A 25494-nucleotide genomic window follows, 5' to 3' on the forward strand; every position below is an offset into this window, starting at 1 on the left:
CTCCACTACCATGACAGCTGTTTCCTGGAGGAATGCTCTGTACTGCATGCCAGAAGACATCCCCTAGCTAACCTGTCTGGCAGGAAGTCATCCTGCAGATGTGGTCCTAGCTCTGATCACTTCAGTGGGAGCTCCTGAGAAACTGAGCTCCTCACTGGCTAAAGCACTGACACCCCTGCAACTGAGAAGAGAGCTTGGTCATTGAGTTTAAAGCACAGGTAGAACCACATTATCATTCTGCTAGCCAGTTTTAACAAAAGAGATTCTGAGGTGTAAATGAGGTGCTCCTACAGTTTAATGTTCTCTGTGACTTACAGCCTGTGATTTTAAAGGACATGGAAGTATCTCTTCAGGGTTTGGAATGTACAATATATGGCTTGACAGCTGCAGCAGTCTGTGCTTCCAGTGCTTGCTCAGCTGACCACATCTATCTTTGCATTAGGTTTGGTGATGACGAGTTAAATCACACAGAGCTGGCACAGATTTTAACCAACACTCTGAAACAATAATCAATGGGCTTCCAGACCTTGAAAACTTGTACCACACTGGAACCCACAAAATTAGCTTCATTTTATAAGCTGCAGCTGAGACCAAGAATAGGACTAAAAGATGGGTCTGAACACTTCTGTGGCTATAAGAATTTCTGAGGAGCATGGATTACAGAAGAACAAATCAAATGAGACATGAGCTGTACCATATAGTGAGGCACAGATTAGGAAGCTGTGGGTTAGGAAACTGTCTTGAACTCCTGCTACTGGCAGGGTTTTATTCATAAAAAGCTGTGGAAAATTCCTGAATTGGTCTTCACAGTGATATTTTGTCCTGGGTTGTCATGCATAGATCCTCCATAAGGAATGAGTCTGCACTCAGTCTTCCATCCTAATACAAAGAGGTGAAGCATCCTCTGGGGAACAATCATCTCTGACAGCCCATGGCACAGGAAAATGGGAAAAGAGAAGGGGAAAGCAGAAAGCAGGAGAAAACATTAGTAACCAAGAAGGGAGCAGGAAGCTGAAGGAAAACATTTGGGAAGAGGCAAGAGAGTGTAATGCAAGTGTGTTTGTAGGGAGAAGGAAGAGATGACAGAGGGAAATGAAAAAAGGACAACAGAGGGTTTGGAGGAGTGTATCAGCAGGTGGAGAATATATCACATGCTGGAAAGGGACTAATTGTGGTGAATGTCAATTGTCAGATTGTTTTCATTTAAAAAAATAACCTGAGAGGGAAATGAAACTTAATATTTTTTTGGTCAGTTTTTTGCTTTCCTGTGCTCAGCTGCTAGATTTTGAAAATAAACAGTCAAATCTGTATTCTCATCTGCTAACTACAGTTGGGAATGGAACGATGAGATGCACATTGATGCCATGGAATGTGAGCTTCCTGTGAAAAAATGAACACAGCCACCCCCACTTGTAAATGCTTTTAAAGAGTATGTAATATGAAAGCGATGCCACCCCACAAGACATCTTATTAAACTAACCATGAACTTTGAGGAATTGTGGTTCCTCTACTTACACATGTCTAAAGACTTAAGCCAGGTTAACGTAAACATCAAAGTGCTGCTGGCTTTAGTCCTATCTTTGCTGAATTTCAGTGATTTTGCCTGAAGAATTCTCGGTCTACAACACCTGAAGAAAAATTCAAAAGAAGCTCTCTGCATGCCAAACATAACAAACAAAGAAGTGGAACTAACTGTTTTATTATCTGGGGAAAAATACTTCACACCCAGCTCCTGAATTCCCTTTATTCCTTGAAGGCATGGTTCTAGAGATAAGATTTTCATCTGGATATATACATAAATAATCCTCAAACAGAACAAGCAGAATTTACAACTTTCTTAGAAAGCACAAAACACCAGGCCACAGGGCAGTGGAACCAAAGGTCTGTGGCTGGTCATCCCTTGGTGATGGTTACATTCTGAAAGCAATTGCTGTAAGGCTGGTTAGGTTGGTTGACATCTCAGTGCTACATGGATTGCTGCCTCTTCTCCAGGCATTTCTCAATATCATCCAACACTTGGACAGCTGCTTTTGGGATACGAGTTCCTGGACCGAACACTTTGGTAACACCAGATTCATAGAGGAAGTCGTAATCCTGTTGAGAAAGAAATTGATGATCTACAGTTAATAGTGCAACAGAAAACTGGTAACTGATTTATAATTGGGTTGGGCTCTATCCTCTATGCTAGGCCTGAGAAGGATAGGGCACAAGTCTCAGAGGGAGGCAGCACAGCATCAAGGGAAGTGGGAAAAATGAGTTGCTTAGGAGGTAGAAAAAGAAAAATCCATGGGAAAGGTTTTATTTGTTTATAATGAGACTAATGTTAGTCCTTGGAAAATATTCAAGAGACTGCACAGAAGACAACTTCTCTCTTAGTTTTGTTAGTTCTAGTTCAGTTTACAGGTCTGTCACTCCTGAGCACCCACCTCGTGGGCTAGAGAAGGAAGTGGTCTGGGAAAAGGGACTAATAGGAGATTTATATGCAAAATCGTTTGATTCTCACTAGAAAGATGACTCTAAAGGTGGCACAGCCAGGCACACTGTGCATGGACTAAAGAACATTTTAATACAAAAGCACAGGTCTGACTGCAATGAAATTCAACAAACTGCTCAAAAGTTTAGGGGAAATAGTCAAGGTGAGGAAATGGAAGGCACCACTGTAACCTGATGATGGGTAACATGAGGAGAGGCCATAGAGTAAATGAGATGTGTAGCCTATAGGTGCTGGGACCTGCCATATGTCTTACTAACTAGCTGTGCCACTTCCAAACTACTGTTTGAAGTCATAAAGCCTCTCAAGACAGGAGCTAGCCTTTATCTGTAATATGCAAGGTACTGATTACTGGCAACAACAGCACACTGAGTCTAGTTTTTTCACAAAACAGCTTAATACTCCACCCCTGAAACACTGCAAGTTAAACCAGGGCATAGTGTACAGAAAATCAGATCAATGAGATCTGACAGCATTCTGTGACCACTCTATAGATCTGTGTTGACCCCAGTGACTGCACACAGCAGGCTTCATCACTGTAAATCACCTCTGACATAAGCAGAACACAGGAAATGGCTAAAAACAGCAGAGACAAAAATAAAGCAGTCTCCTAGTCTTGATGGAAAGGATGTTGACTTATACCTGAGGTGGGATGACACCTCCACACATGACAAGAATGTCTGGCCGGTCGAGAGCGTTGAGTTCTTTGATGAGTTCAGGCACAAGAGTTTTATGACCTGCTGCAAGTGTGCTCACACCAACACAGTGCACATCTGCATCAACTGCCTGCTGGGCCACTTCTCGAGGTGTCTGTATGGAAACAGAATTACATGACAAGTAATTGCCATTGCCCCAGCCTAGGTGCTGAGGAAGCATTAGAGGGAGAATGGATGCATCTGAAATACATTGGACACTCCTCAGTCCGTCATACCTGGAAGAGGGGACCTATGTCCACATCAAAGCCAATGTCTGCAAATCCTGTAGCAATAACTTTGGCTCCTCTGTCATGGCCATCTTGACCCATCTTTGCCACAAGTATACGAGGCCTGCGCCCCTCACGATCCACAAACTTGTTAACTCTGATTGAAAACACACATTGTGGTGGTGTAAGCCCCCCAGATTCATTAGAAGCATTTAGACAAATGAAAAAAGCACCTGCTGTAACTGTAGCATAGTTTCTGTACCTCAGATAAAAAGATCTTCTAAGTCATGATTTGTCTATGTAGTCTGCACAGCATGTTATATTCACAGTATATGATTGCTAACTGGTTTTCTGTATTTCTTAGCCTCAACAATAAAATGCTTTCTAATACACAAAATATTGGATCCTCTGAGGGTTTAATGAGCTGAATTAAAACTAACTCAACAGCAATTTGGGGATTTTGTGAATAATTATGGCAAGTTATTTCAAAAGTACACAGACTACAGAGCTAAGTCCTAGTCATCATGCTCTGCATCATCATTCAACAAGGCACCAGTCTCTGAAGAAAAAGATTACCATATGCCCTGTTCATTCCAGTGCCCTCCTTCTTCTGGTTAGTGGAGATTCCTATTTCTGTTGTATTAATGTGACTGTGTAACAACAGCCTCAGAGGTTCATCTGTCATCTTTACGCTATCAGCACCCAGGACAGCAGTTCAATCTTTTTACCCAAGAGGACAACCACAAAGGCAGAAAGATTTTGTTCAAATAGACTACAGAGCTGTAGCATTAAGCAACTGAGAAATACTGGCTGAAACCCCCATACACTGAATTGTTTCTTTTGAAGACTGTGTAGCAGTAACATTTCCAGCAATTCATATTTACACAACCTGGTTCTGATCTGCCTGTAAGTTGTCCCTTGCAACTACATTCTTACTTAGTATCACCTGTTTGAACAAAATCTTTAAATTACAGCATGACCTCAGTGGGTTTCATTTGCAATGAAATACAAGTTGAGCTAAGTTCTCACTATTCACTTCTTATTCTGCTTACTTGCTTACAGGCATGAGAGTGAAGATGCAGGTCCTTGTTTTGTTCTGGGAATAAAATTAGGTTTGGGAAATGTGCTTTTAGGGCTCAGTCAGTAGCACACTTATTGCATGGCTTAAATGTGAGGCTGTGTTTGGCTTCCTTGGAAGCTGTTCTCACCTATTGATGGCATGAAGAATTTCATCGCTCTCTCCAAACTCCTGGCGATAAGCTCCGCTCACCATTCGGTCGCTAGCTTTATGCTCCCCAAACACCTTCTTCATTGCATCTGTTATTTCTCCAACGGTGCACCTAAGATACAGAAACAAAGTAGTAATGCTATCAGGAGGCTTGTAAGAAAACAGAACACAGAAATCACTAGTAGTAGCCCAACCATTTGCCCTGTCCTGACAAATTAAGTCATACTTATTTTTGTGCCGGTGGAAGTACAGGCTGGATGTTAGGAGGAAGTTCTTCACAGAGAGAGTGATTGGCATTGGAATGGGCTGCCCAGGGAGGTGGTGGAGTCACAGAAAAGACTGGATGAGGCACTTAGTGCCATGGTCTAGTTGACTGGCTAGGGCTGGGTGCTAGGTTGGCCTGGATGATCTTGGAGGTCTCTTCCAGCCTGGTTGATTCTACGACTCTATGATTCCATTTGGTGCTACAACTCTGAACATCCTACTTACCCCATTGTCATCCACTAATAGCATGGAAAGTTATTACAGGAAATGAAATCAGATTTGTCACAAGTGGAAATTTTTGGGGGCTCATACTGCATGATCTTGCATTTGGACTCATATTAGAATTGAAAATACAAATTGAAAGAAAAAAAAAGGAAGAACACACAAAAATACTCAGGTGGATCATTTTAACTGATTTTAGTACCTATTTCTCTTCTCTGCTCCTGACATAGCTCCTTTATCCAGTGAGATGCAGAGTTTTGCAACCTACAAAGTGGATCTGCGGTCTGTTAATGCTTTTACAAGTAATAAAAACAAGGTCATCAAGGAGAAAGAAACTAGCAGTTAGCTAGTTAGTTTTGGTACAGAACACATGAATCCCTGGTAAATCCAACACTACTCTCCTGTGACCTTTATAGTTCAAACACATGCTGTTGGCAGAATTGTGACAAGTAGACTGTGGGAGAAAATGTATTCCAAATGTGGTTGTTAAGTGTTAAAGGGAATGCAGAAATTGGAGTATTCTATTAAGAAATTGATCTATTTTGCTAATTTCTGGGGTATTTAGTTAATTAAGAAACAGACATGATCTATTCTAGAGATTCATGTTTACTTTGAAGCAGACATAAAGAGTCTTAAAAGCATCTTAGGTGAAAAAATAAATGTTCCACTGGAGTGTGAAGGATATGCCTCACTGCTTTGCTCAAGAGCATCTTTTACAACTTTTCCTGGCTAAGTAATTTTTTTTCTCTTTCAGTCAAAAAGTGTTTTCACACCAGTCTGTGGTGCAAGGAAGGATGAAGCAACAGACCATGATAATTTTGCCAATATCCATTTTCACATCTCAGACACTTCTTAAGCTTCCTGACCTATGAATCAGCAGGGTGACTGGGAACTGTTACATCCTGAAACTGGTAAGAGTCTGAGTTGCAAGTAACATAGTGTGTAGGAACAACCTAATTTCATATGAGATTCTTTGTATGTGTATTCTTTGTGAAAAATTAAATCACAGCCTGAAGAAAGACTGTAAAATATAATACTGTCCATCCTATAATGTCAAATTGCAGCCATCTATTACTTTCACCTTGGAAGAAAACCCCAACATATCTTAATACCAACCTCACTGACACCATACCCAAGAAGAACTGAAAGATGAAAATGAACCACTGATGTTTAGACAACAGTTGGATATTCACTGCCAACTCATACCTTGCACGTGCTGCTTCTACTGCAAGTCCAAGTAAGTTGCCTTCCCCAGTAGCAGCACATTGTGTTAGAGCATCAAGACATTGCTGGGCTGCTGCTTGATCTCTAGTAGCCTTCACCTGAAGGGGAGGAGAGAAATACTAAGTTAAAACAAACTACAAGGTGAACTGGGGAGTCAAGTGTGTTAAGACTTTCTGATTTCAAATATTAATTCTGGAGGCATGTAACTGTCAATTATCAATAGATGCTAAGTATTTCAAAAAGATTGTAGGAAAGAGTGTGTCTCTGACCTTAAAACATGTGCAAGTCCATTAAATAACCTTAAATCAATTTCAATTGCATTTCTACTAATTACAAAAGTGGATGTTGATTGCTGGTTCTACAACCTTCCCCAAAATATCACCTGGCAAGGTGTGCCAAATAATCCGAGTGGTAAGTCATGTTACACATTTTTAGAGTAAAACCTCACATAGCTGTTTTCTAACCTATTTTCAGAAAACATGAAAGTTGTCAATTTTGAGAGGTCAAACATACTCATAAGACTGTCTAAACACAATGGTTAAAATCAAACAAATGTAACAAGCCCATTTTTGTTTGCATTCTAATACCATGTTTATTGGGAATTTCCATCAGCCTCCACTGAAGCTAAACAGAAATCCAGCTTCTCCACTAAAGAGTATAGTTGATTCTCAGGAAGGTAAGGGCCAAGTTTCTGGAAGGCACCTTGCCTCAGCATTACTCAACTTCTGTCTGCTATTACAAGAACTTGCATTTTTTAAGAGAGTATTTCCCACCTTATTAATCTTCTCAATCTGCTTGCTACGGACTGAAGTATTATCGATAGCCAGAACTTCAACTGCCTCCTCTTTTTCTAGTTGATGTTTGTTTACTCCAACAATTACTTCAGACCCTATTTGCAGTGGAAACACCAGAAGCTCATGTAAAAGCAAATGTAAACTACTGTGAAAAGACACAGTGTTAAGAGGACAAGAAAATGCTGAGCAATACTGTTTTATAACTATGTACATTTCATAAAATCATAGAATCATAGAATGAACCAGGTTGGAAGAGACCTCCAAGATCATCCAGTCCAACCTATCCCCCAGCCCCATCCAGTCAACTAGACCATGGCACAAAGTGCCTCATCCAGTCTTCTCTTGAACACCTCCAGGGATAGTGACTCCACCATATTTTATGATGAGAGATGATTAGAAGCATGAACATAAAACTCAGTGAACACTGGGCCAGAAAGAAAAGATTTGAAATAGATAACTATTTATCTTCCAAATTAATTCAGTAATGACTCATTAATGTACACTTTCTCTTTTCAAATTTACACAACTGAATCTTACAGAATTAAGTACAAGTGGTGGTCTTGTGCACTGCTCTGCCTTTACTTTTCTGATTTAAGCTAAAACTACTCCACTTGAATGAAAACTATCATTTTGTTTTAGCTTTCATCCAGTACAGGCTTTTTCATTTGCAGTGCTTGGTGATATTAATACACTCTTCAAAGCAACACAAAGCAATTGATCTTGAAAGAAAACACAGACATTATTCCTTATTCATCTTAATTAAAGACCTGCTTCAAATTTATCCTCCAAAGAAAAAAGTTTATGCAAGTTCTTTAATGTCTGAGTTATGCCTAGTTTCTGTTACTGGATTGCTACTGAGTGTAGACTACAGACCATGGAACAGAGCAATAAGCACACACATAGAATCATAGAATCAACCAGGTTGGAAGAGACCTCCAAGATCATCCAGTCCAACCTAGCACCCAGCCCTAGCCAGTCAACTAGACCATGGCACCAAGTGCCTCATCCAGGCTTTTCTTGAACACCTCCAGGGACGGTGCCTCCACCACCTCCCTGGGCAGCCCATTCCAATGCCAATCACTCTCTCTGGCAACAACTTCCTCCTAACATCCAGTCTAGACCTCCCCTGGCACAACTTGAGACTGTATCCCCTTGTTCTATTGCTGGTTGCCTGGCAGAAGAGACCAACCCCCACCTGACTACAATGTCCCTTCAGGTAGTTGTAGACAGCAATGAGGTCACCCCTGAGCCTCCTCTTCTCTAGGCTAAATACATATACATATCTCCCCATATATTTACTCTATGTGTACATACGCATATACATAAGACACATTACAAAGAGCTGCACCATTCCTGAAGCTGAGGTGACTACATTTTGGTTTGGTCTACAGGATAAATGGGTAATTCCCAAGAAGAAAAACAGGAATTTGGCCAGATATCTCCACCTGCTGGCATTGTGCTTTTAATTCAGGACCTGCAATTGAAAGATTCTGAGAAACTCTGAAAGAACAGTAAGGCCCCAAAACGCTCCTCTGAAATAAGTCTGTGCAGTGTCTACTCTAAGCTTAAGTGTCAAGCAATGCTGCATACTGGTACTATATTTCATATATGTGCTGCCAACTTTCCAGAAGCTTTTTCTATACCATTTTATCATTCACAACTGAAAAGACACAAGCATGTAAACCCCTTTATACAAAAGTATTCTATTGGCAGTGTCCCCTTCTTCCATCTCCCTGCTCCCTACCGGAGTCAATCCTGGCTTGTCTTCGAGCTGCACATTCTTCAATACGAAGTTTGGGAATCCCCTCAGCAACAGCTCTGGCCATTCCACCCATTTCTTCAATCTCCTCAACAAGCTGGGAAATGAAGAGGACTGAGAAAGTGAGCAGTAGCAAAGTCCACAACATGAGCTTTCTTTTCTACTACTGTTCAAATTTTTATTGTATCTATATATACAGTCCTGTGCTTGCCAACCATGTTTCCTATCTCCACATGTCTCTGCCTACAGGTTCTTGGTATAAATTAAGAGGCATCTCAAACAAAAGAGTATTTTTATTACTGAAACTCCATGAATTCAAAACAATGCATGGCAGTTTGTGAAATCAACGGATGAAAAGGCTTTATGAGACCTTGGCTCTGCACTGACTTCTGCCTGCCAACCAGCCCTTACGATCACACAGATACAAGTACCCTCAAAGACCATTTCTCAAAACTCCTATAGTTAAAGTTTTCCCACAAAATACAAAAGGTTATGCAAGCTGACCTTTAAAGCAGCTTCATAGACATCATTGGTGAGGCACTCCATGAGGTAAGATCCTCCCCAGGGATCTGCTACTTTAGGGATACCCGACTCCTCCTGAATGATGATCTGTGTGTTCCGAGCAATGCGAGCACTCTTCACTGTGGGCAAGCCCAAGGCTTCATCGTATGAATTGGTGTGCAAGGACTGAGTACCTCCAAACACTGCAGCCATGGCTTCGATTGTAGTACGGATGACATTGTTAAAGGGGTCCTGGAAGGGAAAGAGGACCTCTGGAGCTCAATGGTTCTGCCACGAGGCTGAGGCAGATTAGTCACACACATATAATGCTGCAATGAAATGCCCATTGAACACTGCCAACTAAGAAAAACTGAAAAACAGTCAATAACAACCACACAATCCAGCTGATGTATCACTTACCAATAGCTCAGAAAAAGACATTAATCCATAAAGAAAGCCAAAATTATCCATATATAATAATTATCTTTGAGATCTCTTCCAATCACACAGGTATTGTGTTTCTGTGATTACAAAGCAAAGCCTAACTTATATTTAGTGGTGTTTCAAAGAATCCAAGTTGGATAGAATGGAATGCTTGACATCCTTGTTACCAAATTGGAAAGACATGGACTTGAGTGGTGGATCACTTGCTGGATGAGAAATTAGCTGGATGGCCACACTCAGAGAGTTGTGGTCAATGGCTCAATGTCCACACAGAGACCAGTGACTCCCACAGGAGTCAGTACCAGGACCAGCATTGTTTAACACCTTTGTTGGCAATATGAACAGTGGGATTTGAGTACACTCTCAGAAAGTTTGTGGACAACACCAAATTGTGTTGTTTGGTCGACATGGTGGAGGGAAGAGATGCCATCCAGAAGGACTTGGACAGGCTAGAGAGGTGGGCCAAATAAAACCTCATGAAGTGCAACAAAGCCAAGTACCAGGTCTTACACCTGAGTCACAGCAATCCCAAGAACAAATATAGGCTGGGCAAGGAGTGACTTGAGAGCAGTCTCAAGAAGAAGGACTTGGGGTGTCAATTATGAGAAACTCAGCATGAGACAGTAATGTGTGCTTGCAGCCCAGAAGGTCAACCATATCCTGGCCTGCAGGACGAGGGAGGCAATTCTCCCCCTCTACTTCACTCTCATGAGACTCTACTTAGAGTACTGCATCCAACTGTAGTGTCCTCCCAGCACAAGAGGGACACTGAACTCTTGGAACAGGCTCAGAGAAGTGGGCACACTTCCCTGTGGCAATGGGCTGAGACAGTCAGGGCTGTTCAGCCTGGAAAAAAGAAGGCTCTGGGGAGACCTTAGAGCAGCCTTACAGTACTTGAAAGAGGCTTACCAGAAAGCCAGGAAGGAGCTTTTTTCAAGGGCTTGTAGTGATAGAACAAGAGAGAATGGATTGAAGTTTGAGGAGGGTAGATATAGACTGGATATTAGGAAGAAATTATTTACAGTGAGTGTGGTGAGACACTGAAACATGCTACTCAGGAAGGTCACAGATGCTCTCTCCCTGGAGGTGCTCAAGACCAGGTTGGATGAGGCCTTGAGCAACCCCGTCTAGTGGAAGGTGTCTCTGCCAATGCCAGGAGGGTTTGAACTAGAGTAAGAGCTGGAACCCAGCTCTGACCTCACTTAGGAAACTACATGCAGTGCCATGATTCACTTTCTTGTGATGCAACTCTATAGGAAGAGCAGATAGTTCATCTAGTTTCAAAAGAGCAGACAAGCTGTAATCACTATTTCACTTTTCAGCACTGAGAGTTCGAGGCACAAATGATTTCCTTGGTTGCTCAAGCCAGTGATCCTTAGAAAAAGGTGCCTCTACTTCCTCATTCAGCTGTGTTTTTAAAGGACAACTTAAAGGACCAATACAAGAGTTTCATCCTCTGAATTCTGAATTATAATAAACATCTCTCTGCAACTCTCTATTTTCAAGGTTTCAATCCTACTCTCAATTCAGTATCCATTAGACTGGGAGTACTCACACTTCAGACAATTATTTCAGACTGAAAATGAAGCCAAACAACTAAAATTTAGGCACTGAGACTCTGCCTATCAACATACTGGAATCCTTCTGTGAATACAGTTTCGAGTCTTTAGTTTCTGCCCTCTAACCTGAGCACTACAGACCAGCCCAGAATGCTGAGGTATTTTGTCAGCCAGCAATTTGGGAAGCAATGCTACTGGCATTAAACAAGACTTCTTGTGTTATCTAAGCAAAAAGATGCATTCAATGCAGGTGTGTGCATTTATCAGACTGAGAGTAAGACAGGTTGTCTTCTTCAGAAAGTTGCATCTTTATGAGTAAAAGCAGCAGTCCCCTTTAAGACATACTCCATGAGTACATATTTAAATGAGGAAGTTGGTGAGAATCCAATTTCTAACCTGCTCAGTGAGGGACCAGCCTGAAGTCTGACAATGAGCTCTCAGTAGAAGAGATTTGTGATCCTTGGGCTTGAACATTTTCTCTATCAAGTGAGCCCACAGCCGCCTCCCAGCTCTCATCTTAGCTATCTCCATATAGAAGTTCATGCCAATTCCCCAGAAGAAGGAAAGCCTGTAACAAGAGCACATGAACAAGATAAAACATTAAATTGCTCTAATAAATCTTTCAGTAAGGTTTTGATACATTTACTTTCACAGATGTAAGGCAGACATAACATGATGGGAAGGTCTTTTCCAGGCTGAAAAGAAACAAGTCCTTCAGCCACTCTTAGGAAGACTTGTGCTCTAGACCCTTTGCCATCTTTGATGCCCTTTTCTGGACATGTTCCAGAACCTCAGTGTCCTTCTTGGAGTGAAAAGCCCAAAACTGAGTACAGTATTTGAGGTGCAGCCTCACCAGTGCTGAGTACAAGGGGACCTGCTGGCCACATTTATTGCTGATACAGGCCAGGAGGCTGTTTGCTTTCTTGACCGCCTGTGTATACTTCTGCCTCGCATTCATTGAGCTGTAGAAAAACACCCCCAAGTCCTTTTCTACTGAGCAGCTTTCCAGTCACTCTTCCATTGGTCCAAGGCATGAGGTTGTTGTTTTTGTAACACTGAAACGTGTAACAAACCCAAACCCAAACCTATTTGCAATGTGAGCATTACCAATATCGCTTGTATGTGTAAAAATACTGAATTTGATATCAAACTCTGAGGGTTTTACCAGAAGCAAGTTTTATACTTGCAAATTTCATTAGCTTACCTTGGTGCAAATTCATCAATGGTAAGGCCAGCTTTAAGTCCAGTTCTGCAGTATTCCAAGCCATCTGCTATAGTATAAGCTAATTCCAGGATGGTGTCAGCTCCTGCCTCTTGCATATGGTACCCACTGATTGAAATGGAGTTAAATTTTGGCATATACTGCAAAAAATAAAAGACAACAGAGTAGGACAGCAGGAGGGAACTGGATAATCGTTTTAGCAACCTTCACAAATAATCCATTCTTTGTGGACTGCAAATGTGACCCCTCTCTACTGGTGCTTGCAGAAGTTCCACTCACCTTTTTGCACTATTCACTGTGTTTATACCGTCACCTGCCATGGGAAGTATCCTTCTCAATTACAGGCTGCATGTCATCTCTCCAAAGAAAATACAACTAAGGAAACAACTAGTAGTACTGAACATTGCTCCTGTTATCTCCTTCTCATGTCTAATTTTGCAGTGGAAGTCCTTCAGAATTTCTTACCTCTTCACTCCTGCTTACAGATCTATAATGCTTCATAACTACACAGCTTCTTGTTTCTATGCAAAGAACAGCCTGTCTGTTCCTGGTCTCCAAGTTCCCTGCTATCCTTGCAAACTTAGGCTTACCTTAATTTGACTTTAATTTGGATTAATTTAAAAATCTTAAAGTTTATGCTGTAAGTCATTTGAGATCTTAACTTCTCTCCTTGGCCTTTTCCACAATCATATCATTCTTCACTACGACACGTCTTCCATCTTCTGCTTTATTCTCCAAAGTGCCTCACAAAGAGTTAACCAGATGTAATGTCAGAAGTAAATATATTTACAGAATGAATACCTTGGATGTATATTGGAAGATGTCAGCAATAATCCGCATGGATGGTTCTGGGGGAAAAATGTATGTATTGCGGACCATGAACTCCTTCAAGATGTCATTCTGGATTGTCCCCGTCAGCTTGGCCTGAGGCACTCCCTGTTCTTCTCCAGTTACAATGAACGTCGCCAAAATGGGAATGACTGCCCCATTCATTGTCATAGAAACTGACATTTTCTCTAAAGGAATTCCATCAAAAAGAATTTTGGTGTCTTCAACTGTATCAATGGCAACACCAGCCATGCCAACGTCTCCTCGAACTCGTGGATTGTCTGAATCGTAACCACGGTGGGTGGCTAAATCAAAGGCAACAGATAATCCCTGCTGCCCAGCTGAATGAAAAACAAAACAAATCCAAGTAAGAAACAACAAAGAGAAAGTTTCAGAAATGTTGAGAATTGCATTAGAATTCAAATTATATTTGGCAATTTTATTTTGCATGATCCAGGCACAGATGACAAACAAATTTTTCATGCTGAACATTGTTCCCTGCTCAAACTTCTCCAAGGTCTTCCTGTCTTAAATTTTACCTGAGGGGGGAAAAAAAACCCTGTAGTCCTTCCAGCTCAGCCACATGCTTAACAAATTACTGAATAACAGCTTAGCCCTAAGTTATAAATGTGCATAGACAGTATAAGGGCTTATACACCTAAATTCTACTTAGCTAGAAACAAGAGTGTGCTAAACTACGTCACATCACCTTATCACAGATTAAATACACACAGAGAGATCACTATCTTAGCCCTAGTGACATAAGTTGTTTACTTGTAAATCTGCAGGAGAAAATTATTCATATAAACCAGGGACAGGGACAGTTGGAGTTCTTGGCAGGCCTTTTGCTGCAACCTGAAAGCAGTACCCAAAACTTTACTATCCCCAAGCATTCACCCTCTGAGCAGCACCGCTGTTCATGCAGTGATTTTCTACTGCATTTGCAAATCTGGGGGATAGGTTGGACTGGATGATTTTGGAGGTCTCTTCCAACCTGGTTGATTCTATGATTCTACCTCTCAACACCAGCAGACATCAGCCATCATTTGTGACCTGACAAGCTAGGTATTAGTTCTGAAGCACAAGAACAAAAATGCAAATTTCTACCCAGTTTCAAGCCACAGGAATTTCAGCAGTTGTGAGAACTGATAGAACCACAGAATCATAGCAGTGTTTTAGTTGCAAGAAAAACACAGAGGTCATCCAACAATCAACGTAACACCACCACAACCATGTTCCAAAGTGCCATGTCCACATGGTTCTTGAATGCCTCCAGGGACAGGGACTCACCTCCTCCCTGAGCAACCTATTCCAATGCCTGACTACACTTCCAGTAAAGAAATTTTTCTTAATATCCAATCTAAACCTCCCCTGGTGCAATCTCAGGCCAACTCCTGCTCCTGTTATTCTATCACCCCTTCATTGCCCTGAATGCTTTTATCAGCATTTCTCTAATCAGAGAGAGCCTTTTTTTTAGAATTGATTTCTTAGAAGTGCTGTACAAGTAAGTAGGTCAGGTTCAGAATCTATGCCAAATAATTCAATAATCAACCATTAACACAAGGTAAAATGACATTACAAAGCCAATACTCCAATAAAGAACAAAAATGCCTGGCAGTCAACATATCTGAGTAACTGAGCTATGCTACCAGCTAAGCCAAGTTAGCACTTCTGCTTCAGCAGCAACGTTCAGCTGTAAGACAACAGCATACTGAGAACAATCTTTCTACTGAGATGTTTGCAAACCTCTAATACCTTGTATATATAATTTCTTAATTGACTGAGAGTTTTATGAACTGAAAGAATCAAGAATAAATATGAGAATACTACAGCAGCTAGTAGTGCTTTATATTAGCTCACCATGGTATCTCAAGATGTAAAAATGCCCAAACAACTCCTCTGTTCCACTCTAAAAGGTTTTCAGTAGGAGGGACTGAAAAGTGGATAAAAATGCCATGCATTACTTAGAAAGCAACTTTCAGTTGTCTCTTCTTTTGAATGGTAAGGTGGTAACTAGCTAAGCTGTAGTGGTTTTGCAGTGCTCTCATCAAGGTTATATTATGACAATACTCTGGCTGTTAGGTAAACAAATTGCTGTCAAGCATAATACTCTGCAGAAGTACATTTGTCCATCTGCACAGAAAAATCACAAAATCACAGAATGTTAAGAGCTGGTAGGGGCCTCAAGAGATCATTGAATCCAACCCTTTGTCAGAGTAGGATAACCTGTGGCAGGCTGGACAAAAATCCATCCAAGTAGGTTTTGAAAGTCTCTGGAGAAGACTTCACAGCCTTTCTGGATGGTTTGATCCAATGTTCTGTCATCCGCACCATAAAGAAGTGTACCCTTGTGTTGAGATGGAAATCTCCTGTGTTCTGGCTTGTACTCATTGTTCCAAAAGGAGAGTGGCACCTTCATCTTGACACAGTTATTTAGAGATGCTGATAAGCCTTCTTGAGACTAAGCAGCCCCATTTTCCTCAGTCACTCTTCATAAGAGAGATACTGAAACCCCTTTATCATCCAGTTTTCCATTAATAAAGACATACAGCACCACTAGGAAGATCTTACCAGAAACCAAAACTTGCAAGGCAGAATGATCACATTTGCCATGTAATTCACAATATGAATGCTCTCTGTTGCTTTGCCATGCAATGCTGTTTCCCTAATCAGCTGTCTTACCTTTAATGTTGTCCTTGTAGAACTTATTGCTCTCCTCCACTGTACTGAAGCCAGCATATTGGCGGATAGTCCACGGCCTGTACGTGTACATGGTTGGGTAGGGTCCACGAGTGTAAGGTTTCATCCCTGGCAGCTCCTCAGGGAGCTCTTCCGTGTCTCTTTTGGAGTACAAGGGCTTGATGTCGATCCCTTCTGGGGTGTGCCAAATCAAATCCTTTGGATTCTTGCCTTTCAGCTGTTTTTCAGCAAGGGCAGCCCACTGGGGGTGTAGTGGCTGCCTGTGTGCTGAACGCCACGCGAGCTGCCAGGCTGGAGGCTGTGCCAGGAACGGGCAGCGGTGGGGCCGCAGGCGTAGGAAAGCATCCTTGGCTCTTAGCATGTCTGCCCTCCTGGGTTATACCTATACTGAAAGAGGATCAATTCAGATTAGGTGTCAGGAAGAAATTCTTTACTGCAAGGGTGGTAACGCAGTGGAACAGGTTGCTGAGAAATAGATTTTTGGTTGTCCCGTCCCTAGCAGTTTGCAAGGGCAAGCTGGATGGGGCTTTGAGCAACCTGGTCTTATGCAAGGTATTCCTGCTCAATGCAAGGAAGCTGCAACTAGATGCTCTTTAAGGTCTCTTCCAACCCAAAACGTTCTATGATTCTGTAAGCGGCACCAGAGAAGCATTCAGTTTCCTGCAGTGAGCTGATCCTGCAACGAGTATGGAAGGCAACTTCTGCCTCCATTACTGCATGGGTCCCAACGCGATTCCCTCAGCACCACAAAGCCGTCCTGTTACCCTCCTCCGCACCTCTCCCGACGCCTTTCACACCATAGCAGCCACAGAGGCCCTGGCCCGACAGCCCCACACCGACTTGACAAGCCGCGCTGTGGGTAGTGCCGAGCCTCCCCCCGCTGCCGAGCCTCCCCCCGCTGCCGAGCCTCCCCCCGCTGCCGAGCCTCCCCCCGCTGCCGAGCCTCCCCCCGCTGCCGAGCCTCCCCCCGCTGCCGAGCCTCCCCCCGCTGCCGAGCCTCCCCCCGCTGCCGAGCCTCCCCCCGCTGCCGAGCTCCGCCCGCCACAGCCCTCCCCAAACACGCCCCCTGGGCGGCCAATAAGGACGTGAGCCCGGTACAGAGGTTGCCTCATAGGGTGGCGGCCCTGCCCGCCTGAGGAAAGAGGGTCGAGAGCGGCCTGTGGGCTCAGGGAAGCCCCAGTCCCGACCGCCCCCGGTCCCGTTGCCCCGATACCTGCTGTCACCCCGCCGCCGGCACGCTCGCCCCGCTCGGCACCGCTCATGCGCACTGAGCCGCCCCAGGCGGGAGCGGCACCGAGCATGCGCAGAGAGGCGCCGGCAGCGCGGTAAATTCGTCCGGTAACGGCTCGGGGTCGGTCGGAGAAAGGGCGGCAGCACTGAGGAGGCGAGTTTCGGAGCGGCGTTAGCGGTCTGGAGGGCTTGTGCAAGTTGCCGCGATGTTATTTGGCAGCGACGGGGGAAAGGAGTCGGGGCGTGCGGGGGGTCCGGGTTGTGGGGACTACAACTCCCAGCGTACGTTTGGCTGGCCGGGTCGGACCGCGTTGTATGCCTGGAGTTGTGACTTGCGGTGAGGTTTCCTTCGAGCGCTGTTCCCCAGTCGGTACTTACTGGTAGGAGAGTGGAGTTGGGGCCTGTTTATTCCGTGTCGGTCTTGATCGTCGGCTGGCGAGCAGTGCTGGGGCAGCTCCATGAGGGCAAGGTGGCCTGAGCGGATGAAAGAAAAGCTGCAACGCAGAATGACGGGCGTTGGAAGGGACCTTTGGAGACCCATCTAGTCCAACCCTGCTAAAGTAGGTTCACCCAGAGCAGGTATTCGTCTAGAGCAGGTTGTGCAGGATGTTGTCCAGGCGGGTTTAGAATCGCTACAGAGTAGACTCCACCACCTCACTGGGCAGCCTGGTCCAGTGCTCTGTAATAAGTTTTTCGTTCTGTTCAAAGGGAAGCTTCTGTGTTCTATTTTGTGCCCATTGCCACTTGTCCTCTGGCACACACCATTCAGATACTGATGTGCACTGGTAAGATTTCCTCTCAGTCTCCTCCAGAATAAACAGCCCCAGGCCTTTCAACCTCTCCTTGTAAAAGAAATGCTCCATTGTCCTCATCATTGTGGCCTTCCACTGGACTGTCCAGTAGTAGTTCCTTTTTTGTTTTGAACTGAGGAGCCCACAACTGGACACAATACCACAGATGTGGCCTCAGAAGGGCAGAGTAGAGGGGGAACTAGAAACTACCTCAACCTCCTATCTGTACTTCTTAATGTACCCCATCTTGATCACAAGGTCACATTACTGGTTCATGGTTAAGGTTGACTTGTTTACAATACATCTGAATTACACCTGTTTAGCAAAGAGAAATCTACCAGGGTGTAATGATTGCTGTCTTCTGTGTGACTTCTTTTTCCACTGTAGTGAGTAAGAAAAGAAGCTGTAGGTTTAAACAACAGCAAGGATCGTTATTGTGGTTAGGTGCTAGGCTAAAGGTTCTGGTAACAGGATAACTGCACTGAACTGCATTAGGAAGATAAAGAATTTTTATTGTCAAAGGCTTTTAAGAGCAAATGAGACTATTCTCAGTGCAGTTACTGCATGGCCACTGCTGCTCTTGGCTATACAGACATGTTGACTCTTTAGAAGAGATGTGGTGCATGGGAAGACTTACCTAAAAGGGAAATGGAGATGCTTTTTTAGTGGTCCTGCATTTGAGTGACTGTGCAATATTCAGGTTAGCAAATGGTTAAGAGTTTGTGCTCATTTAGCACTGGATATTTCTGTCATTTTGGTTATTAATGTGTGGGTTGTTCTGTATGGGTTATAACTGCTTTTAATTTTTTGTTTCTCCCTGTGGCATTTATTTGCAGATAATGAAACACCACCGTGCGTCTTCTGGTAAAACACAGAAGACCACTGGTGGGACATCAGCAAAAAAGCCACTCAAGTCACAAAATCAACAAAGGCCTTCCAGTGTCAAAAAGAGAACAGATGAAGATGGAGGGAAACAAGGTCAAAAAAGAAAGGTAATTTTTGTTTTGTGTCAAATAAATTAGAAAAGTAACCAAAGGAAAAAGCATTTTTGTCTGTTTTTTATTGGCATTTATAGAGAATATTTCATTAACTAAACATAGCCCTCTTGAGGAAAAGTCCAATGTGAACAGCTCCTTTGAGACCTACTGCCTTAGCTTTTCCCTAGCTTCTTGAATTTCTAGTTGCATGCTGCTGTATCTGTGACAACTAGAGGGAAGCATTGTCTGATGACTGGCTGTGCAGATGGCTGTGCAGCTTTGAGGAGCTGCACAGCATCTGTTTGAAGAGAGTGATGAGGTCAGAATTCATTCAGCTCTGGTGACCTTTATCTGGAAAGTGTTCCCTACATGTCTCAGCCAGGCAGCTTTCTATTGGAGAGAGCTTATGAGCAGCATGATCTCAAGGTGTGACTGGATAGCCAAAGATACTGTGCATTTCTTATTCTGTAATGTCATTCCTGGAATAGGAGGAATTAAAAGGGTGAATTGTTTCCCGTAGTCTGTTTGAGATAAACTACCTTTTAGTACTTCAAAGAGCTTTAATTTTTTGTGGTCAGCATCAATAGACCTCTGTCAAGCACTAACATGCTTTCACAGCCTTTTTCCAGTGCATTGTTAGTAGTATATGAATGGTTGCACAGCAGAACATGTTTAAAGACTGTCACATTTGCTGTAAATTTTCCCCTTTGGCAGATAACTCAAACAGTCAAAAGGAAAGCTGCAGAACATGAAGACTCTTCCCCTGCAGGTAAAACTGTATTCTTTTCCTGGGTTTGTCTTGTGCAAAGTGAAGTTAGTAACTGCTACATTAATCACAGACCTCTGAGGTGTCGCTGAAACAAATTTCAAGTAACTGATTAAGTTTTTTTCTCAACAGTAGCAGTGAGTATTTACAGTAGAGTCTTAGCCAGTGTGTGTGGTACATGCACATTAATCACATGCTTTTGTTTGCATGTAGTGTTCTTTTTTTACCATGAGCACCCACAACATTTTAACTTTCTCTTCACAGATCACTGTCTTCTCTGTTAATTTTCTGTCTTAAGACTGCTGTGTCCTGTATTGAACATACAAATGAAATGAGGCCCTTACTGCATTGGGTTTCTCACATATACACCTGTCAAGTTTTTTTTATTTTATGCTGGGTTTTCTCACTTTTATTACCAATAATTTGGGGCAAGTATCTGTTTAGAATGACACTGCTGTAAGAAAGTACCTCTTTGTATTTTATTCTTTCTAAACAACTTGTGACTTGTAAATATTAAGTACCATGTAATGTGGGTTTATTTGACCTGATAGTTTCATGGCATGTAAAAAACTTTCACCTTTGTCTGTGATCTGATTGAATTAAGTCATAGAGCTGTCTATCCAGGTGTGGCAAATCTTACCTTTTCATTTTTTTCCTTTGTGTTAACAGGAGAACAGTGTTCTCCAAAAAAGGTGAAGGTATCCAATGCTAAAATAGGATCTTGGCAGACTTTCTCAGAGAGCAGTAGGCAGTTTCTGGCAACTGTAATGGAAGCAGCAATACTGTAAGTGCCAAATATCCTGGTGTTTTTTTCTTTGTTTTGACAAGAAATCAAGTTGCTTGAACTGGTAAAGCTTTGAAGGTTTTTCTGAGCAATATCTTTGTCAGTATAGCTCTTTGTGAAGCCTGAAATTTTTAGCTAAAGAAGTTCTGACAGTGTTCACTTCACTTGATTGTGTCTGACTGTTCACTCTGCTTGCAGGCTTTGTGATGAAAATTCTGGGTTTTTCTTTCCAGATCTGTTTTGTGCAAACAAAGCAATAGGAAAGGTGATGTTCAGAAGCACCTCAATATACTTAAAGAAAGGTAAGAAATTATGATTACTTTTGTGCTTAAGGATTTTTTTGGGAGCACTTACATTTAGGAAGCCTTGAAAGGGAGAATTGCTACAGAATCAAGGAGGGAATTGTCTTGATGGTACATTTGATTGCAGTGGGTAAGCAAAACCTGTTGAGAGACTCACTTTAATTACTTTCATATGAGTAACAGAATCTAAGTAGTATTCTGAAGAGCTCCTTCAATCCTTGTGCCCTTCTACAGGATTTAAATGTGTGGTCAGCTATTTATCTTGTTACTGTTTTGTGATAGTGACAGGAGCTATTATAGTTAAACTTTCTTAAATGCTAGTTCATTTTCTGTTAAAGTTAATTCAAAGAGAATTGAAATTTTGCATTACAGAGTAACTTGCAGCCTTTTAATGTAATGATGGGAGCAATTAGATCTGCCCAAGTGCCTGAGATTTTTTTTGTGTGCATGGGTGTTGGTGCACTAGGCTTTTATCAACATAGAGCCTGAGCCTACATGTTATTTGTTCTTGCAGTACCTCAAGATTCAAACATGAGGAGTTAGTTTTTCACAAATGTGCTATGTGGCACTATTTTTGTCTATGCTACTGAATACCCAAAGGCCTGACCCTCCTCAGGGTTACAGTGTCATTGCAACATGCAGAATTTATCCCCCCAATGTACCTGCCTAGCATCTTTGTCCTCTCACAGATTTATCTGTACCTATTGGAATAGGCTGCCCAGGGAGATGGTGGAGTCACCATCCCTGGAGGTGTTCAAGGAAAGACTGGATGAGGCATTTAGTGCCATGGTCTGGATAACTGGATAGGGCTGGGGGATAGGTTGGCCTGGATGATCTTGGAGGTCTCTTCCAACCTGGTTGATTCTATGATGCAGGGGCTTTGTTGATAGTGTTTAATTTGTGATGTATTTGATTTCTGAGTTGCCGAACTTCCTGCAGTCTCATCTGAGATGCATGGAATTTGTGGCAGTTTGGTGTCTCTGACAGACAGATCTGCACTGTAAGAATTCAAGTCTTCCTCAGAACCAGGAAGATCTTTAGGGAAGCTAAAACTCTTCCTCTGCCATAAAAATATTTATCATGTTTGGCAAAAGCATTTACAGATTTTGCAAAAGTGATCTTTCTTTGGAATCAATTAAAAGTGCTGCTTGCAGAACTTAGACAAGCAGAAAGGTCAGAATTGGGAAAATACTAGTTAGTGTACAGGCCAGTGGGATAGACCACATGACATCAGTGTAATAGCAAAGGTCAGAATAGTGAGATTTGGTATTTCTGGATGCTTCCTTAGGTGTCTGTTCCACACGATTTTGCAAAACAATTTGAGACGGCTTTTCTTCCTCTGGATCCTTTTACTTCACTGGCAGAAAGTGGGCTAAACTGAGTTCAGTTTTTCCCCGGAGAAATCATTAGTCAGTTTTATTTTTGTTTTGCAAAGAACTCCAAACAAATCATGCTCTTCTTTTTCTGTAATAAAGGGTGCTGAGTTCTTTCAAGACTGTAAAGGTGCCCCCAGGGAAGCTGGGCAACCTGAAGAATGTCCCAAGCCTTCAGATGTCAGAGAAACAAACACTTGAGACAAATGAAGAGACTTTGGCAAAACTGAAGGTATGAAAAGCAATGGAAGGAAGAAACTCTATTACCTGTCATGGTGCTGCTGCTCAGTGTGTTGTGATGGACTCTTGGCTGTGCCTGTGCTGTTGTGGAGGGGTTGTACTTTGTTCAGCATTGTCACCCACCTTTGCTACAAACAGTGTATCACCTGTTTGGATGGTTTTGCAGTGACTCAGATGATGCTGATGCTCACTATCTTATGTAGAAATGACTCACCATCTCATAAATTTTGTTCTGATTTTGTCTATTTGGTCTAGGAAGAAATAAAGGAAGCTGAGCGATCAGCAGAACATGTTGAAGAAACTACTCAACAACTGCAGTACAAAATCCAAATGCTCCAGAACCAGTTAGAAAAAGATGAAAGAAAGGCCAAAGAGGTATTTTCAATGGATGTTGTTGCAATGACTGTGTTCCAGACTTGTATCATATGAACAGTTTCTGTAGAGAGCATCATATAGGGAAGATCTTATTTGCCTTTGAATGTGCCATTTCAGTCCAACTTCAGTAGCAAAACTAAGAAGCTTAGTTTTCAGAAGGTGAATGATGACAGCCAGTTTATTTTCCTACTTGTGTGCCTGATGTTTGGTTTTGGGTTACTTTTTCTTTCTCTTTTTCTAGGTATTGCAGGAAAATGGAGGTGGAACTCTCCACCTTCCAGAACTTCCCAAGCGCAGTTTACAGGCACCCACTTTGCAGGTGAGTATGGAATGTCTTTTCAGACATTTTGGCTATGAGAAGGAAGGCAATACAGTGTGCTTTCATCATCTGACCTCTGCCAGAGGGGCACCTTCTGAAAATTCTCAAATATCTGAAAAATTTCTGGTTTTATTTTTTTAAATATATGCTTCTGTTTTAACAACAGAACAAAACTTCACTTAATGAATTGCAGATTTTTTCCTAGGAATTCTGTGGTCCTATGGAACTTATAATAATTTCTGAAGTATCTCTCAGTAGCTGGTGGAAGGAAGACTCTCATTCTGTGCCTTTCAGTCTCTTTTTTTCCTTTGTTAGTTTTGGCTGTGTTTAGATACAGCCAGGCTGCAAGAAAGTGAAATTTCTGTTCAACTTGGTTTTTTATTTGTTGTCTGATATTCTTTCTTCTTTAGAAAGAAATTTTGAAGATAAAAAATCAGAAAGGTCTCTTAAAAGATATGAATGCTATTCAGCAGTCAGCTGATCTGAAGAACATGTTAAACCTCATTGAGAAGATCTATGAGAAGGTGGACTTGCTTTAAGAAATCAGAATATATGGAGTCTCATTTGAAGAATAAAACGTAGGTCATAACTTTGTATTAGTGAAGAGACAGTGTTTTCTTTCTAATGGCTTTACTGTTGTGACTGCTGAATATCTGTTGAAGTGTTTTGCATGCATATTGGTATATAAGTCTGTAGCTGCATTCTGAGACTCTAGTGAAGAGTTTTGGGGGAGTTTTTGGGCCTATGATGACTTCTAATTATGATAAATACTGCCTTAGGAAAAGGGAGGACAAAGGATCCTGGGCTTATGTGGACATTTTTATAGAAGAAAGTAACCTATTCCATTATATTTGTACTTTGATATCACATCTGTAAATTGGTGAAGGCAGCATCTCTTACCAAACTAGCTTTTGTTTGGGAGTTAAATCCCCTTTAACTCTGAAACTCATAAAAATAGGATTATCTACTGCTCATCTGAAAATCCGTTGTTTAATTTTCTTACAGTTCCTTAGTTTCCTGCCACAGAGGGTTTTTATTGAGTAATTAAATATTTAATTGAATGATTTTAATCCATTTTTCTCAACAGCCTGTTTTCCCATAATAGCTCCATTTTTTTCTGTGATGGACATGCTTCCTTAAAATCAGTTATTTAAAAAGTGCCTTCTGCAGTCAAATGATCTGCTGGAAGGCAGCAGGGCTCTTCACATTGACTTACCCAAGCAAAGACTTCATAGATTCACAAAATAGTTTAGGTTGGAAAGGACCTTAAAGACCATCTAGTTTAAATCCACCTCCCATGGCCAGGGACACCTTTCACTAGACCAGGTTGCTTGGACAGCATTAGGGAGGGAGCATCCAGAGCCTCCCTGGGCAGCTCATGTCTGTGTATCACTACCCTCACTGTAAAGAATTTCTTCCCAATATCCAGTCTGCATTTCTCAAGCTTTAATCCATTCTCTCTTGGCCTATCACTGCAATGCCTTGTAAAAAGTCCCTTCCTGGCTTTCTTGTAGGCCCCTTTGAGGCACTGAAAGCCTCCCCAGAGTGTTCTTTTTTCCAGGCAGAACAGCCCCGACTGTCTCAGCCTGTCCCCACAGGGGAGGTGCTCCAGCCCTCTGATCATCTTAAGGGACCTCCTGGATTCATTCTAGCAAGTCCTCCTTATACTGGGGATACCAGAAGTGGGCACAGTTCTTCTTTTTCTTCTTTTGTTTATAGGTTGCTGGTAGTCTGAATGAGACAGGAGAACTGAGATAAGTAGTTCCTATGAAGGATGAAAAGCCTCTCTGTTGTTGCTACATACAGGATTAAGAAAACCAAAGTACTTGCTCTATACTGAATCACATGAGAAAGTCTATTGATACTTAGACATATTCCTCAACTACTCAGTATCTCCTGACAAGGGGAGCACTTAAAGATGTAACCACTACCCCAAAAGTAATTTAAGGTTATGGGATTCAAAATCCAGAGAAAATCTTACTGCTCTTGAAGGATGCGAGATTGGAACTCCAATCTTTTCCACTGTCCTGTGTCTCCTTTGCCTTCCTTAACATTCTCCATTCTTCTAGTAAGCAAGAAGGCAGCTCTGGATTGTTGTGTGGACTCGGTAGTTTTCATAAACAAAGGCCCAAATTGTGCTCTACAATTACTCACAAATTTCCAGTCTAATGAACTCAGA

General features: G+C 42.2%; 2 protein-coding genes across 5 annotated transcripts; one reads left to right on the forward strand and one right to left on the reverse strand.

The window, feature by feature from the left end:
• Window positions 1-1683: 1683 nt before the first annotated feature.
• On the reverse strand, window positions 1684-17423 carry MMUT (methylmalonyl-CoA mutase). Of its 2 annotated transcripts, none has more exons than XM_064145789.1 (13): window positions 17372-17423; window positions 16141-16545; window positions 13432-13799; window positions 12613-12770; window positions 11805-11976; window positions 9409-9657; window positions 8890-9001; window positions 7125-7240; window positions 6334-6449; window positions 4622-4753; window positions 3423-3570; window positions 3134-3301; window positions 1684-2094 (listed from the first exon to the last, which is right to left on the reverse strand). In XM_064145789.1, the coding sequence occupies exons 2-13, from the start codon at window positions 16517-16519 to the stop codon at window positions 1966-1968; spliced, it is 2247 nt and encodes a 748-aa protein (XP_064001859.1). In that variant the 5' UTR covers window positions 16520-16545; window positions 17372-17423; the 3' UTR covers window positions 1684-1965. The 2 variants fall into 2 exon arrangements, with proteins under 2 accessions (XP_064001859.1, XP_064001860.1); XM_064145790.1 differs by having other exon boundaries at window positions 16141-16540; window positions 17372-17389.
• A 44-nt stretch (window positions 17424-17467) lies between these two features.
• On the forward strand, window positions 17468-24385 carry CENPQ (centromere protein Q). Of its 3 annotated transcripts, none has more exons than XM_064145792.1 (9): window positions 17468-17496; window positions 19016-19171; window positions 19871-19925; window positions 20592-20706; window positions 20940-21008; window positions 22484-22613; window positions 22877-22996; window positions 23238-23315; window positions 23726-24385. In XM_064145792.1, exons 2-9 carry the CDS (start codon window positions 19019-19021, stop codon window positions 23852-23854), a joined length of 849 nt encoding a protein of 282 aa, XP_064001862.1. In that variant the 5' UTR covers window positions 17468-17496; window positions 19016-19018; the 3' UTR covers window positions 23855-24385. The 3 variants fall into 3 exon arrangements, with proteins under 3 accessions (XP_064001862.1, XP_064001863.1, XP_064001864.1); XM_064145793.1 differs by having other exon boundaries at window positions 17469-17542; XM_064145794.1 differs by lacking the exon at window positions 17468-17496 and adding an exon at window positions 17848-17948.
• Window positions 24386-25494: the final 1109 nt, after the last annotated feature.

Source organism: Pogoniulus pusillus, chromosome 7, assembly GCF_015220805.1.
Source record: "Pogoniulus pusillus isolate bPogPus1 chromosome 7, bPogPus1.pri, whole genome shotgun sequence".
In the NCBI taxonomy this organism is placed as follows: domain Eukaryota; kingdom Metazoa; phylum Chordata; class Aves; order Piciformes; family Lybiidae; genus Pogoniulus; species Pogoniulus pusillus.

Coding starts and splice junctions, on each gene's coding strand:
- MMUT (XM_064145789.1), bottom strand. CDS start 16,519: ATGCTAAGAGCCAAGGATGCTTTCCTACGCCTGCGGCCCCACCGCTGC. Junction 7,241..8,889: donor ACAAGCCAGGATTGACTCCG/GTAGGGAGCAGG, acceptor CACTGCAAATAG/GGTCTGAAGTAATTGTTGGA. Junction 4,754..6,333: donor GTAGAAGCAGCACGTGCAAG/GTATGAGTTGGC, acceptor TCTGTATCTTAG/GTGCACCGTTGGAGAAATAA.
- CENPQ (XM_064145792.1), top strand. CDS start 19,019: ATGAAACACCACCGTGCGTCTTCTGGTAAAACACAGAAGACCACTGGT. Junction 19,172..19,870: donor AACAAGGTCAAAAAAGAAAG/GTAATTTTTGTT, acceptor CCCCTTTGGCAG/ATAACTCAAACAGTCAAAAG. Junction 23,316..23,725: donor TACAGGCACCCACTTTGCAG/GTGAGTATGGAA, acceptor TTTCTTCTTTAG/AAAGAAATTTTGAAGATAAA.